Source organism: Equus quagga, unplaced genomic scaffold (assembly GCF_021613505.1).
Source record: "Equus quagga isolate Etosha38 unplaced genomic scaffold, UCLA_HA_Equagga_1.0 HiC_scaffold_41_RagTag, whole genome shotgun sequence".
In the NCBI taxonomy this organism is placed as follows: Eukaryota; Metazoa; Chordata; class Mammalia; order Perissodactyla; family Equidae; genus Equus; species Equus quagga.
The window spans coordinates 226852-240043 of NW_025793725.1; the positions used below are offsets into that span (position 1 = coordinate 226852).

The 13192-nt window shown below is 42.5% G+C and overlaps 1 protein-coding gene across 5 annotated transcripts in view; it reads right to left on the reverse strand.

Annotated features, from left to right (window-relative positions):
- Window positions 1-13192, reverse strand: part of LOC124232267 (F-box-like/WD repeat-containing protein TBL1X) — a 130721-nt gene that overhangs the window by 15999 nt on the left and 101530 nt on the right. For all 5 annotated transcript variants that reach the window (XM_046649234.1, XM_046649230.1, XM_046649231.1 and 2 more), the window contains 6 exons: window positions 12724-12982; window positions 9891-10023; window positions 9347-9488; window positions 8525-8588; window positions 8293-8390; window positions 1054-1114 (listed from right to left, as the gene is read on the reverse strand). In XM_046649234.1, coding sequence (XP_046505190.1) covers window positions 1054-1114; window positions 8293-8390; window positions 8525-8588; window positions 9347-9488; window positions 9891-10023; window positions 12724-12925 — 700 coding nt within the window. In that variant the 5' untranslated portion in view covers window positions 12926-12982. The remainder of the gene's footprint in view (window positions 1-1053; window positions 1115-8292; window positions 8391-8524; window positions 8589-9346; window positions 9489-9890; window positions 10024-12723; window positions 12983-13192) is intronic.

The window sequence follows — 13192 nt, forward strand, 5'->3', positions numbered from 1 at the left end:
CCTCAAAATGGAACAGACACTTCGAGAAGGGAAGTGGCATCTACTCCCTTTGTCAACTTTAAGCCAATCTCTTCTGACAGTCTATTAATTGAGGGGGTGGTCGTCTGTCCATGTCTCAAGTGAAGAGGCCACATCTGACAACAGGACTGAGTTGCACAGAGCATGTACTATCAGCTGGGAATCTGCAAAACTGGAGTCTCTAGACCCCTGGCTGCCCCAAGTGGCCCCGACACACATGGGGATGTGGTTAGGACCAGAGCAGCAGTCACACACCCACGAAGCCAAGACTTGCCATGTAGGCTGGATGCTGCTCTCCGCGGGAAGGCCTGCCTTTGGCCCATGTCTGGGAATTCAGACATGCAGAGGGCTCCTACAATTCTCTAACTGATAAGAATCACTTCTGTGCCCAAAATGCTTGTGCAGACATGGTTTATGCTGAATCCACGCTTTCCTTCTGGGAGTCTGGAATTTGGGTACATGCCAGGCAGAGGGTGTCTATGAGATCAGTTTCAAATGGAAAACCCTGGGCACTGAGTCTCTGATGGGTTTCCCAGGTAGGCAACCCTTCACATGTATTGTCTCATGTTTCTGAGGAAATTCAGCATGTCCTGTGTGACTCCACTGGGAGGGGACATTTGGGAATTCATCACCCTGTGCTCAAAAATCTCCCTTTGCATTGTTTTGCTGCAACAAATGTTAGCTGTGAGTACATGGATATGCGGAGTTCTGTGAGTCCTCCCCAAGAACTGCCGAATCTGGGTGTGGTCTCAGGGATCCCAAACACAACATCCTTCTTGAAGAGACAGCCAGAGAAAGGAGCACACACTAGTGCTGTGGTTGGCTGGCTGTTGTGTTATCCAACTTTTGAACAGGTGGGCATTGAGGGCATCTGTATCTTACAAACCTTAAGAGCAATACTTGCCATGAAATGGGTTCCCTCCTACCAGCTGGATTCTATGGACTCCTTCCTCCGAGAAGTCATGATTACATTAAGGTACATTTCATAAGACTCTGAATTATTTTTGAATTACAAAAAAAATTCTAAAAACTCACCAGAATGAAATGGAAACTGTTGTTTGGCTTCTCCTGTGTGGGCATCCCAAATTATTGTTGTCTGTGCTCCGCAAACAAAAACAAAATGTTAGTAACTATTCTTTTTGCAAAGTTTTCTCTAGAAAAATTTGTCATACAAGAAAAGGCAGTGAGCCCCTCTTCCTGCTAAACCAGCACTGTCCAACAGGGATAGAATGTGAGTCACACAGGAAATATTTAATTTTCTAGCAAGCACACTAAAAAAAAAGAAACCAGTAAAACTAATTTTAACAGTATATTCTATTTCACTCCACTGTGGCCAAAATATTATCATTTCAACATGTAATCAATATATAAATAATTAATGAGATATCTGGCATTCTCTTTTTCATACAGGTCTTTGGAACCCAGTGTGAGTTTTACACTTATTCTGAGTGGCCAAAAGTTATGACCTCAACAGCCACAGGTGCTGGGAGCTGTTCCATGAGACACAGCAGCCATAACTGATCCTTTGAAAACCACCAAAATTGGTGGGGATTCCCCCTCATCCTCAAACATGGAAAACTGTTGAAAAACCTAGAACAAAGCATATCTAAACATCTTTCTGGGATTTTCCAAATGAAGAGCTGCAGAAACCAGCATTTCTGAAAGTTCCCCGACTGTCACCCCCTGAATTGGGAATACCGGGTACAGCAGAGAAACTGAATTACACCAGGGTGAGGCTCTGATTTATTGGTCTACAAATAAGGGGGTAAAATGACTTCTGCCCCAGAAAACAAAGTAAACTGTGAATTCTTATGAACTTACTGACATTGGGAAGACACCCAGGGAAGCAGCCAGAGGCAGCTCAATGAATACCAACAGAATTAAGTATTAATCAACTGAAATTTTCAACTTAACTGGAACCTCCCCACCTCCCTGTCAACGATGATAAAGATTTTGCTTTAAGAACTGGTCATAGTGCTGTGCTGATTCCAGAAATTTTCAGAGGAAATACTTAGAGCAGTCAGTATCTTTGAAAGTTGGTTCTCTAAGTTTGGGGTCAGGCTCTAGGCAGCTTAACATTTGTTTGTTTGGCGGAGTACAATTCTTTTCTTTCTTTTTTTTTTTAAAGATTGACACCTATTGCCAATCTTCTTCTTTTTTTCTCTTCTTTTTCCCTGAATCCCCCCAGCACATAGTTGTATATTCTAGTCGTGGTCCTTCTAGTTGTGGCATGTGGACCACTGCCTCAGCATGGCCTGATGAGTGGTGCTAGGTCCATGCCCAGGATCTGACCTGGTGAAACCCTGGGCCACCAAAGTGGAGCACATGAACTTAAAAACTCGGCCATGGGGCCAGCCCCTAATTCATCTCTTAATTTAGCCATTCACAAACAAATCTGGCACTGCAGAGAACATATAAACTCTTTCACAATTCTGATAGAATTTCACATACTATCTCAGTAATTGTACCATTTTGTTCGTTAACGTTTACATTAAATATATGGGACAAAAGAAAACATAGATTACATGAAAGCTTTTAACAATCTGAAATACACTGAGGCTGGCCCAGTAGCACAGTGGTTAAGTTCACACAGTCTGCTTCGGGGTGCAGGATTTGCTGGTTTGGATCCCAGGTGTCGACCTATGCAATGCTTGTCAAGCCATGCTGTGGCAGGCATCCCACATATAAAGTAGAGGGAGATGGGCAAGGATGGTAGCTCAGGGCTGGTCTTCCTCAGCAAAAAGAGGAGGATTGATGGCAGATGTTAGCTCAGGGCTAATCTTCCCCCCCCAAAAAAAAGAATCTAAATTATACTTTAGCCACTTCGGGTTAAGTATGAAGTATGCACTCAAGGTCAGTGCCAGCCTTCCTGTAAATTACATTTCTTCCCTGGGTACTAGTTCCAAGAACATTATTATTATTCCTGAGATGGTTGACTAATAATGGGAGATAGTGTACGACCCAAAGACTAACAGAATTTCAAGTGTGCATTTTTACCACACAACGCATCATCTAGTAGAGTCAAAATTGATAAACAGGTAGAAAATCAGAAATGAATAGAAAAAACAGGGCCTGGAACAAGAAAGAGGAGAGGATGCAAAGAAATCTTCAGATTTCTGTGTAAGTCAAAGGGCAGTAATGACTGGTGACCAAAGGCCTGAGTTCCAGCTCCACCTCCACTCTATGCCAGTGTGTCCTGAGCAAATGAGTAAAGCTCCCTGTGAAACAAAATCCATCCCATGAAGGCCTGCCTCCCATCTTGGGAGCATCAAATGGGCTAACACATGTAGTAGTTAAAATGCTTGTTAAAGGTTAGTGATCATTTGCACAAATCATTTTAATAATTCAATCAACTGTATTGCTGACCAGCCACATACATGATAAACTATGTATGATACTTGGAATGTGTGTAATATTTGAATTAGAACACCTTGGGAAAAATTTGGTGCTAGTTCTGTGAGCATATTTAGTGTGTCAACCATAGCAGCTCAGCTTTTTCAATATTAGATATTAGGTTGCCAAGTCTGAATGAAGGATTTATTGGCTTAAAACAAAGAAGGATAAAGAAGGAATGATGCATTGACTCAGAGGGTTCTACACTAGTGCATGGGTCACCAAACTTTTCAAGGATCAGACAGTAAATACATCAGGCTTTCAAGGGCCATTTGGACTCTGTTGCAACTAAGTCAACTCTGCTGTTGTAGCATGAAAGCAATTATAGACAACTCTAAACAAATGGGTGTGGGTGTGAGCCAATAAAATTTTATTTACAAGAAAAAGTGATGGGCCAGATCTGGCCTGCAGGCTGTAGTTTGCCAAATGCAACTGTGCGGGACTGGAATTGGCCACCCCAAGATATATCTCTTTAGCATGAGGAATATTTTCGGCAGGTTACTTTTAAAAACTGCAGATAGGAATGAAACTCTGAAAAGCAGAAGTTACCCTTTGTAAGAGACATTCCTATTTGTGAAGAAAATCTCCGTCTGTAAAGGTGTCTCCCTGTGTGTACCAGGAAGAAGGGGGGATGACCTTATCTCTAGAAATTCTTAATCAACACGGAAGGCAAGAACTTAAATATGAATAATAATCTGACTCTTATTTACTGTCCTTTTTTGGTGATCTCCTATAACTGACTCCTCTGATCCCCAACATCCCCCTTTGTCTTCAGCGGAGGAGGATATTTAAGGTGGTGGCATCAGCCATTTTGGTGAGCTGCTCAGGTTGCCTGGGCCTCTCCCATGTATACATTATAAAGCTTTGTTTAATTTTCTCCTGTTATTCTGTCTCATCCGAATTTAATTCGTTCTCCCACCAAAATGTCTTCCTCCCCTACACAACTATGACTTCTCCAAGAGTGTGACAATGTTTACAGTTATATTGTTTTATACTAATTTTTAGAACATGAATGAACAGAAAGCAGCAACTTACTAAGGTTTTCAAATCCTGAAGCCATGATGAAAATGTAAAGACTTTTGGAGACCCAAGCAAAGTACAGTATTCAGGCATGGTTTGTGGAAACAGAAACTGATGTGAAAATGTGCTCTCCCCGAACGCCGCCTTCTTCTTCTTTTTTTTTTTTAATTTTCATTTTTTTCGGATGTACATCATATTCAAATTCTGGATACATTACATCGTGTTCACCACCCGAACACTAATTATAGTGCATCCCCTGAAGGACATGTGACCCTAATCACCCCTTTTGCCCTCCCTCCTCCCCCAATGGTAACCACCACTCCAATCTCCAATGCTATGTGTTTGTTTTTTTTTTTCGTTTTTATCTTCTACTTATGAGTGAGATCATATGGTATTTGACTTTCTCCCTCTGACTTATTTCACTCAGCATAATACCCTCAAGGTCCATCCATGTTGTCACAAATGGCTGGATTTCGTCATTTCTTATGGCTGAGTAGTAGTCCATCGTGTATAAATACCACATCTTCTTTATCCATTCGTCTCTCGATGGGCACCTAGGTTGCTTCCAAGTCTTGCCTGTTGTGTATAATGCTGCAAGAACATAGGGGAGCAAGTATCTTTATGCCTTTGTGTTTTCAAGTTCTTTGGATAAATACCCAGCAGTGGAATAGCTGGATCATATGGTAGATCTATCCTTAATTTTCTGAGGATACTCCATACTGCTTTCCATAATGGCTGCACCAGTTTACACTGCCACCAGCAGTGAACAAGGGTTCCCTTCTCTCCACACCCTCTCCAACATTTGTTGTTTCCTGTCTTGTTAATTATACCATTCTGACCGGAGTGAGGTGATACCTCATTGTGGTTTTGACTTGCATTTCCCTGATAGCTAATGATGCTGAGCATCTTTTCATATGCCTGTTGGCCATCTGTATATCTTCTTTGGAGAAATCTCTGTTCAGATCTTTTGCCCATTTTCTAATTGGATTGCTGGTGTTTTTGTTGTTGTGCTGTATGAGTTCTTTGTATATTTTGGATATTAACCCCTTATCTGATATGTGATTTGCAAATATCTTCTCCCAATTGTTAGGTTGTCTTTTCATTTTGTTGATGGTTTCCTTTGCTGTGGAGAAACTTTTTAGTTTGTTGTAGTCCCATTTGTTCATTTCTTCTTTTGTTTCTCTTGCCCGGTCAGACATGGGACTTGAAAATATGCTGCTCAGACTGATGTCATAGAGTGTACTGCCTATGTTTTCTTCTAGAAGTTTGATGGTTTTGGGTCTTACATTCAAGTCTTTAATCCATTTTGAGTTGATTTGTGTGCACGGTGTAAGGGAATGGTCTACTTTCATTGTTTTGCATGTGGCTGTCCAGTTTTCCCAACACCATTTATTGAAGAGACTCTCCTTTCTCCATCGTATGCTCTTGGCTCCCTTGTCGAATATTAGCTGTCCATAAATGTGTGGGTTTACTTCTGGGCTCTCAATTTTGTTCCATTGATCTGTGTGTCTGTTTTTGTGCCAGTACCATGCTATTTTGGTTACTATGGCTTTGTAGTATAATTTGAAATCGGGGAGTGTGATACCTCCAGCTTTGTTCTTTTTTCTCAGGAATCCTTTGGCTATTTGGGGTCTTTTGTTGTTCCACATAAATTTTAGGGTTCTTTGTTCTATTTCTGTGAAAAGTGTTGTTGGAACTTTGATAGGTATTGCGTTGAATCTATAGATTGCTTTAGGAAGTATGGACATTTTAACAATGTTAATTCTTCCAGTTCAAGAGCACGGAATATCTTCCCATTTCTTTGTGTCTTCTTCGATTTCTTTCAACAATGTCTTAAAGTTTTCGGTGTACAGATCTTTCACCTCTTTGGTTAAATTTATTCCTAGGTATTTTATTCTTTTTGTTGCAATTGTAAACGGGATTGTATTCTTAATTTCTCTTTTTGCTACTTCGTTGTTAGTTACAGAAATGCAATGGATTTTTGTACATTGATTTTGTATTCCATCACTTGACTGTATTCCTTTATTATTTCTAAAAGTTTTTTAGTGGACTCTTTAGGGTTTTCTAGATATAAAATCATGTCGTCTGCAGAGTGACAGTTTCACTTCTTCTTTTCCAATGTGGTTCCCTTTTCTTTCTTTTTCCTGCCTGATTGCTCTGGCTAGGACTTCCAATACTATGTTAAATAAGAGTGTTGACAGTGGGCATCCTTGTCTGGTTCCTGTTCTTAGAGGGATAGCTTTCAGTTTTTCTCCATTGAGAATGATATTTGCTGTGGGTTTGTCATGTACGGCCTTTATTATGTTGAGGTATGTTCCTTCTATACCCATTTTATTTAGAGTTTTTATCATAAATGGATGCTGTATCTTGTCAAATGCTTTGTCTGCGTCTATTGAGATGATCATGTGATTTTTATTCTTCATTTTGTTAATGTGGTGTATCACATTGATAGATTTGCGGATGTTGAACCATCCCTGCATCCCCGGAATGAAACCCACTTGATCATGATGTATCATCTTTTTAATGTATTGTTGTATTCGATTTGCTAGTATTTTGCTGAGGATTTTTGCATCGATGTTCATCAGTGATATTGGCCTGTAATTTTCTTTTTCTGTGTTGTCCTTGTCTCATTTTGGTATCAGACAATGTTTGCTTCATATAAGGACTTAGGAAGCCTCCCCTCCTCTTCAATTTTTTGGAAGAATTGGAGAAGGATAGGTATTAAGTCTTCTTTGAATGTTTGGTAGAATTCACCAGGGAAGCCATCTGGTCCTGGACTTTTATTTTTTGGGAGGTTTTTAATTGCTGTTTCGATCTGCTTACTGGTGATGGGTCTATTCAGATTTTCTACATCTTCTTGGTCCAGTTTTGGAAGGTTATATGTTTCTAAGAATTTATCCATTTCTTCTAGATTATCCAATTTGTTGGCGTATAGCTTTTCATAGTATTCTCTTATTATCTTTTGTATTTCTGAGGTGTCTGTTGTAATCTCTCCTCTTTCATTTCTGATTTTATTTATTTGAGCCTTCTCTCTTTTTTTTCATTTCTTGATAATACTTCTTTTCCAAAGCAATGACTTAGAATTCCTACTCTCAGGAATGGCTGCACCATTCATTCCAGGTTATGTGGGGATCATGATTCCTGTCACTCGATAACTGAGTCATCCCAGAGAGGGTGAGATGACCTGGATTCATCAGACTCAGAGCCAGGACACCACCTGCACCTACTGACTCTTGGAACTGTGATCCTTACCCCAGTGATGGCTGCTAGATGCACCCGGGTGTTCACAGCCACTCAGATTTAGTGCCATCACCTCCACTTTGCAGCCCCCTCCAAAGATAAAGTCTGTAAACTTGACATTTACCCTGCAGGTGGTCAGGAGCACATACCATTGCATATATGTCTACTCTACTGCTCTCAGAGAAATCTACAGTCTACAATGTGACGTAACAATCCATCAAATGAGGAAAACAGAAGGCTGGTAAGAGAAAACAGTCTGTGCTTCTAAAATCTCTCAGTGGGTGAAAGTTTATGCACAGTACACCCCACACTAGTTCACTTCTTTGAAAACTACAAAATCACAATTTGGAGATCTCCTCTTTCTATCACTGAACTATGTGCCTTAAAATAAATAGGGGTAGCTTTGCACAGAGGTCTGTAGAATAGTTTAATACATTAAGAGACGACATTATAAATTAATGCTAAGATCAAAACGAAAATAAAATCTAAACATGTTCTTTTGATTTCTTAAGGAGAAGCAGCAGAAAGTCTTAGAATTCAAAGAAACCAGGATGTTATCTAGAGATTAAAAACAAATCAGCATCTATAGAGCAAAGAGATGTATTTTAAGCTATTACTTACTTTGTCTACACCAGCACTCAAGATGTAATTCCCCTTTTTGTTCCATTTCAAGGCAAAGATGGGGCCTTTATGTTGGCCTAAGGTGCTGGCCAGGTTACCTGTTATGTAAAAAAACACACAAAATACAGCAAACTTGTTTCGTTGTTGACTTCAAAGTCATGGTCTGTTCACTGGAAGATTAAATCCCAAAGCACCTCTTCTCCAACCCCAACATGAGGGAGGCAGGACTTACCATCTTCTGTCCATATTCTTGCAAAACCATCATATGAACCTGTGGCCAGCAGTGTGCCATCACTCTGTGAGCCAGAAAGAAACACAACAAAAAAACTTAGGAGGACAGGACTGAGAAAGCAAAGAAAGAAACTTACCTTCTGCCTGGAATATTCTTAAGTCAACAGTCATCCCAGGTAAGAGACTAACTTTAGCTCACACTATTCTTAAATTAAAATGTAAGAGTTGCAACCAGGGAGACAGGGGAGCAAGGAAAATATAAGGCAACCACTCACCCCTGATGACATAATTAAAAATCCCACGTGACAAGTTATAAGGAGACTTTTGGAGATTTAATTAAGCCTTTAAAAATGTGTTCGCACATAGAGAAGAGCAGAGTCTGTGAAGAAATGACAGAATATGCAGAAACACTATAAAGAGCAAGAGAAAGTCAAAAGAAGTTATAAATATCTGTATGTCCCCCCTGTATAAATGCACAGAACACCTGCTGCTGGAGTATCAAGGGGGAAGGTCATCTGTCCTTGGCTGCTCATCATATCTTCCAGCACAACCATCTGGGGGCTTCCCTTGGCCTAGCTCCCCCAACAAAACCATCAGACTTATCTTGCAAACATATGCAGAATGGCTACCGAACACCCAGCTAGTTGTCTGACCAATACAGCCTCGTTAGGAGCTCTCAGAAACAGAGAGCTCCCCCAGGGTGGCTGGCAAAAAGAACCTATTGCCTCCTTGTACTCCTATACACTTCATCATGGCAGTCCTCACTGTTGTGTCTGGTGGATGTTACAGATGTTAGAGCATCTGCGAGGCGGCAGATGCTTACGTTCCAGTCCAGCGAGGTCACATCTTTATTACTTGGGACATCGTGTCCCCCTTCTCGTATACAGTGCCTCAACACGAGCTGGGTGGAGCCCCCATTGCTGTTTTCATTAAGGTTCCATATCCTTGCAGTTGAATCTCCGGATCTGTAGAATGAAAACATGGAGTTGTTCAACATTCGCTTCAGGGGAACTGAAGCTTGTCACTACTTGCTGTCTGGATAGGTCAGCCATATGTGGCCTGTGGCCTTCCATCTTTTTAATACCCTCCACTCACTGGCGATTTTCTCCTCTCGATCTTTGCATTAGTCCTTTTAAATGTCTTGGCATTGCTCCACCCCACTGAGAAAAGGCTTGGAACAAGGACTTCTTGTTCCCACAGTCTGAGGAGGAGGGAGGCATGCACCCAAGGCCTTGAGCTGCACACACTGGGAAGATGCCATGAACAAGGTCAGAGGGAAGCGCATGTCCCCTGAGGTAGAATTCCAGAGAAAAGAGTGAGCATCTTGGAACTCTAGACTCTGAAACACACTCAGCTGCCATCCTTACCCAGAGGCTAGGAGATCACTGACAGGGTTCCAGGCACAAATGAACACCTCGGACTCATGGCCCCGGAGGACTGTGGCTTTGTTGGGTGGAATCTCAACGTCCCCATCTATTTCCATTGGTTTTGAGTGATTATCTGTCGTGGGAAACAGGATAAAATATATGGCTGATCAATATAAAAGAAATTCATTCTCAGGGAACGTTAGTTTTAGAAACACCTTCTTTTTATGTACTAAGTAACATTACCTCTGATGATTATAACTAAATCACAGCTTTTGTGTAATTCAGTAAATATGATATGTTTCTTTCTTTTGACAGTCTCTAAATTTGATAGAGGAATAAAAACCATTATCTGTTCTTTATAACTAGGGCCAGGCTAAGGTCTAGCAACAAACAGAACAAGACTGGAGAGAGATGACAAGTGCCAGAAGAAGGGTCCTGTTCTCTGAAGGGAAAAGTCATTAATTACTGGGGAGCACCCTTCTGAGGTGTCACATCTTCATCTTGAAGCACCCACCAATAGATGCCATCATTCTTTCACAATGCACAACACCCTCCACTCCTCCCCTGCCTTAAACACCCTCAGGTTCTTAGGACTCAAATGCTATTTTCTTACGGAGCCACCTTTGTATCAGAACTCACACACCAAACAGAACTGCCAAGCTTTCTAACTGAATGACTGTGCCTGGATGAACCGTGGGATCCTGGTTCTGGGTTCTTGGGTATGCTCAGTGACAGTGGAGACAAGCCATGCTAAATGCCATCCTTAAGGGAACCATCCTGGAAAGTGGCTGTTCTTCCCCCAAGTAGCAGGAGAAAAAAGGTTCTTGAGGGTCAGAATGAAATCTAACTTCACACACTCCAGTCTGGGCAAGGGCTGCCTTGCAGTAAGATGGGAGCAAAGTGCAGCGATGCCTCACCAGGTTTCAGGAAGAAAGTGAAAGTCAGAAAGCACAGGAAGGTGTGCCAGGGAGCGGGTCAGCAAGCCCTCAGATGAAAAGGAACCCACAGGTACTAATGAAATGAAGGCCCTTTGTCTGTGAGCTGCCTGTGGGCTGTATGTTGCACACTCATCTCTATGCAGCCACACTCCATTAGAGTTTCTTAAGATTTAAAAGAAGTTGGTGCAATTTAAAATTCTGCAAAATTTCTCTCTTGGCAAACACACAGATTTCTCAAAGTTCACCAATTACAAATAGTTTCTGTGATGGACGGCTAATTTTCTTTCTGTTTTAGTTTTGAAAACTTGAGGGTTATATTGCACATGAGTGGACAGCCCCTAAGTGACCTATGGGTAGAAACCACACATTTTCTTCTTGTTCTTTCCTCACTCTATCATTCTGGACCTTATTACTACTGATTAGAGAGGCTGCTGGGGAGGTCTTTCCATTTTACACTAGATAGATGACTGTTAATCTGTACATCACCCTGCTGTAATGGAATTTGCACTACAGCCTGGATGGACTTTCCTCTCAGTGCTAGATCTGAAAATTAGCAACAGAGACTTGAAGAGTTCATTCGCAGTGCCTGTGGATGATAACCTGCCCCAGGGCTTAGGTGCAGGCTACAGCCTCATCTGAGGTGGCAGGTCAGCAAGCTGCACATGAGGAAGACATGGAGACTGGACCCATTGTGTGAGGCATCACCACCACAGCCATCTCCACCCTCCTAGACTGCCGGGACTGCATGGCTGTTTGGAGGAAAACAATTTTCGAAGAAGCAAGAACACACACATATGCATAATACATGTGCACACATGCACACACATGTATGCACACATTCACTCACACACTCACATGTACACATGCATTCACTCACATACATGCATATGTATGCACACTCAGTCACATGCACACATCCACTCATGCACATGCATGCACATCACTCGCACACATGTATGCACACATTCATTCACTCATACACACATGCACACTTGTATACACACATTCCTTCAGGCATACATGTATGCACATTCACTTGTACACATGCAAGTGCACATGCACACAGTCTTTGAACACATGCCCACATGCATGTGCACATGCACTCACTCGCATGCACACACTCATACACACATGCATACTTGTAAACACATTCACTCACATGCATATATTCACTCATATGAACACACGTATGCACATTCAGTCACACACACAAGCATAACATGATCAGGCTCACATGCACACTCATGCAGAATACATATGCACACCCTCACAGGCACACCTGCATGTGCACACACCAGTATGTTTTAAACTTAAGAGCCCAGAGCAGTCTCCGAGTTTATAAGCAGCACCTCAAAGTGGAGTCAGGTTCCCTGGGTAAAAAGCCACGCTCTCTGATTCATGTGCCACATACTCTTGGGCAAATACCTAACAAGGACTAACCTCCCAGGGTTTTGTGAAGACCAAAGAAGACAACACATGCTGTCTGGGTGGCCTGGTGCTGTCTCAGTGAAGGGGCCCATGAGCTCAACCATTAGACCAGAATTTGGCCAAATAGCCTCAATACAGAAGGCTGGCTGATGAGTCAGGGGCCTCCACCAATGAGACCTTTTTCTGTCAGACAAGTAATCACACAGTCTTTCCCTTGTCACGAGACATATTCTCAGAGGAGCAGGACTGCCTACAACTGAGGACGTGTGAGTAAAGAATGTTACATCTAAGGACTTTGATAAACTGGAGCATAAAGCCCTTTAGTCAAACAGAAAGCAAATGCTAGAAACCAGCTCATAAGACATGGACAGCAGGCAGACCATGAAGGAGTCTTCTGGACTGGCCCAAATTTAGATGCAAGAGAGAAACCCCTAGAAGCTCACAAACTCCTGGAGCCCAGCACTTACTTATTACATGGGCTCCGTTCTCTTCCCCATTCACTGTGGCCTCTCCATTCTTTGGTGGATTTTGCTGGGAAACAGCTGCTGGGGTCGCAGTGGCTGCTGGCACCGTTGTGGCTGCTGAGGCTGTCACAGCCACTGAACTGGCCTGCTGCTGAGCGAGCTTCTCTCGGAAGGCCTGCTGCCGTGTCTGCACCACGTCAGGCATCACAGCGTCAGTCAGAGACAGGGACTCTATGGGGCGGCCATCGAAGACCGTGCCATCCTGGGGAGAAAGCCAAGGGGACAGCCGTCAGCTCCTGACACACAGCATCTCCAGGCACTGGCCCTCTGTGCTGCAGGCAAGACAGGTGCAGGACAGTGGAGCAGAAGTACAAGCATGCAGGAGCTGTAGGGCTCCAGAGGGAGCCAGCATGGACTGGATACTCAGAGCAATGTGAAAGGATTCACGGTGGGCCAGGGTGGATGGGCAGAG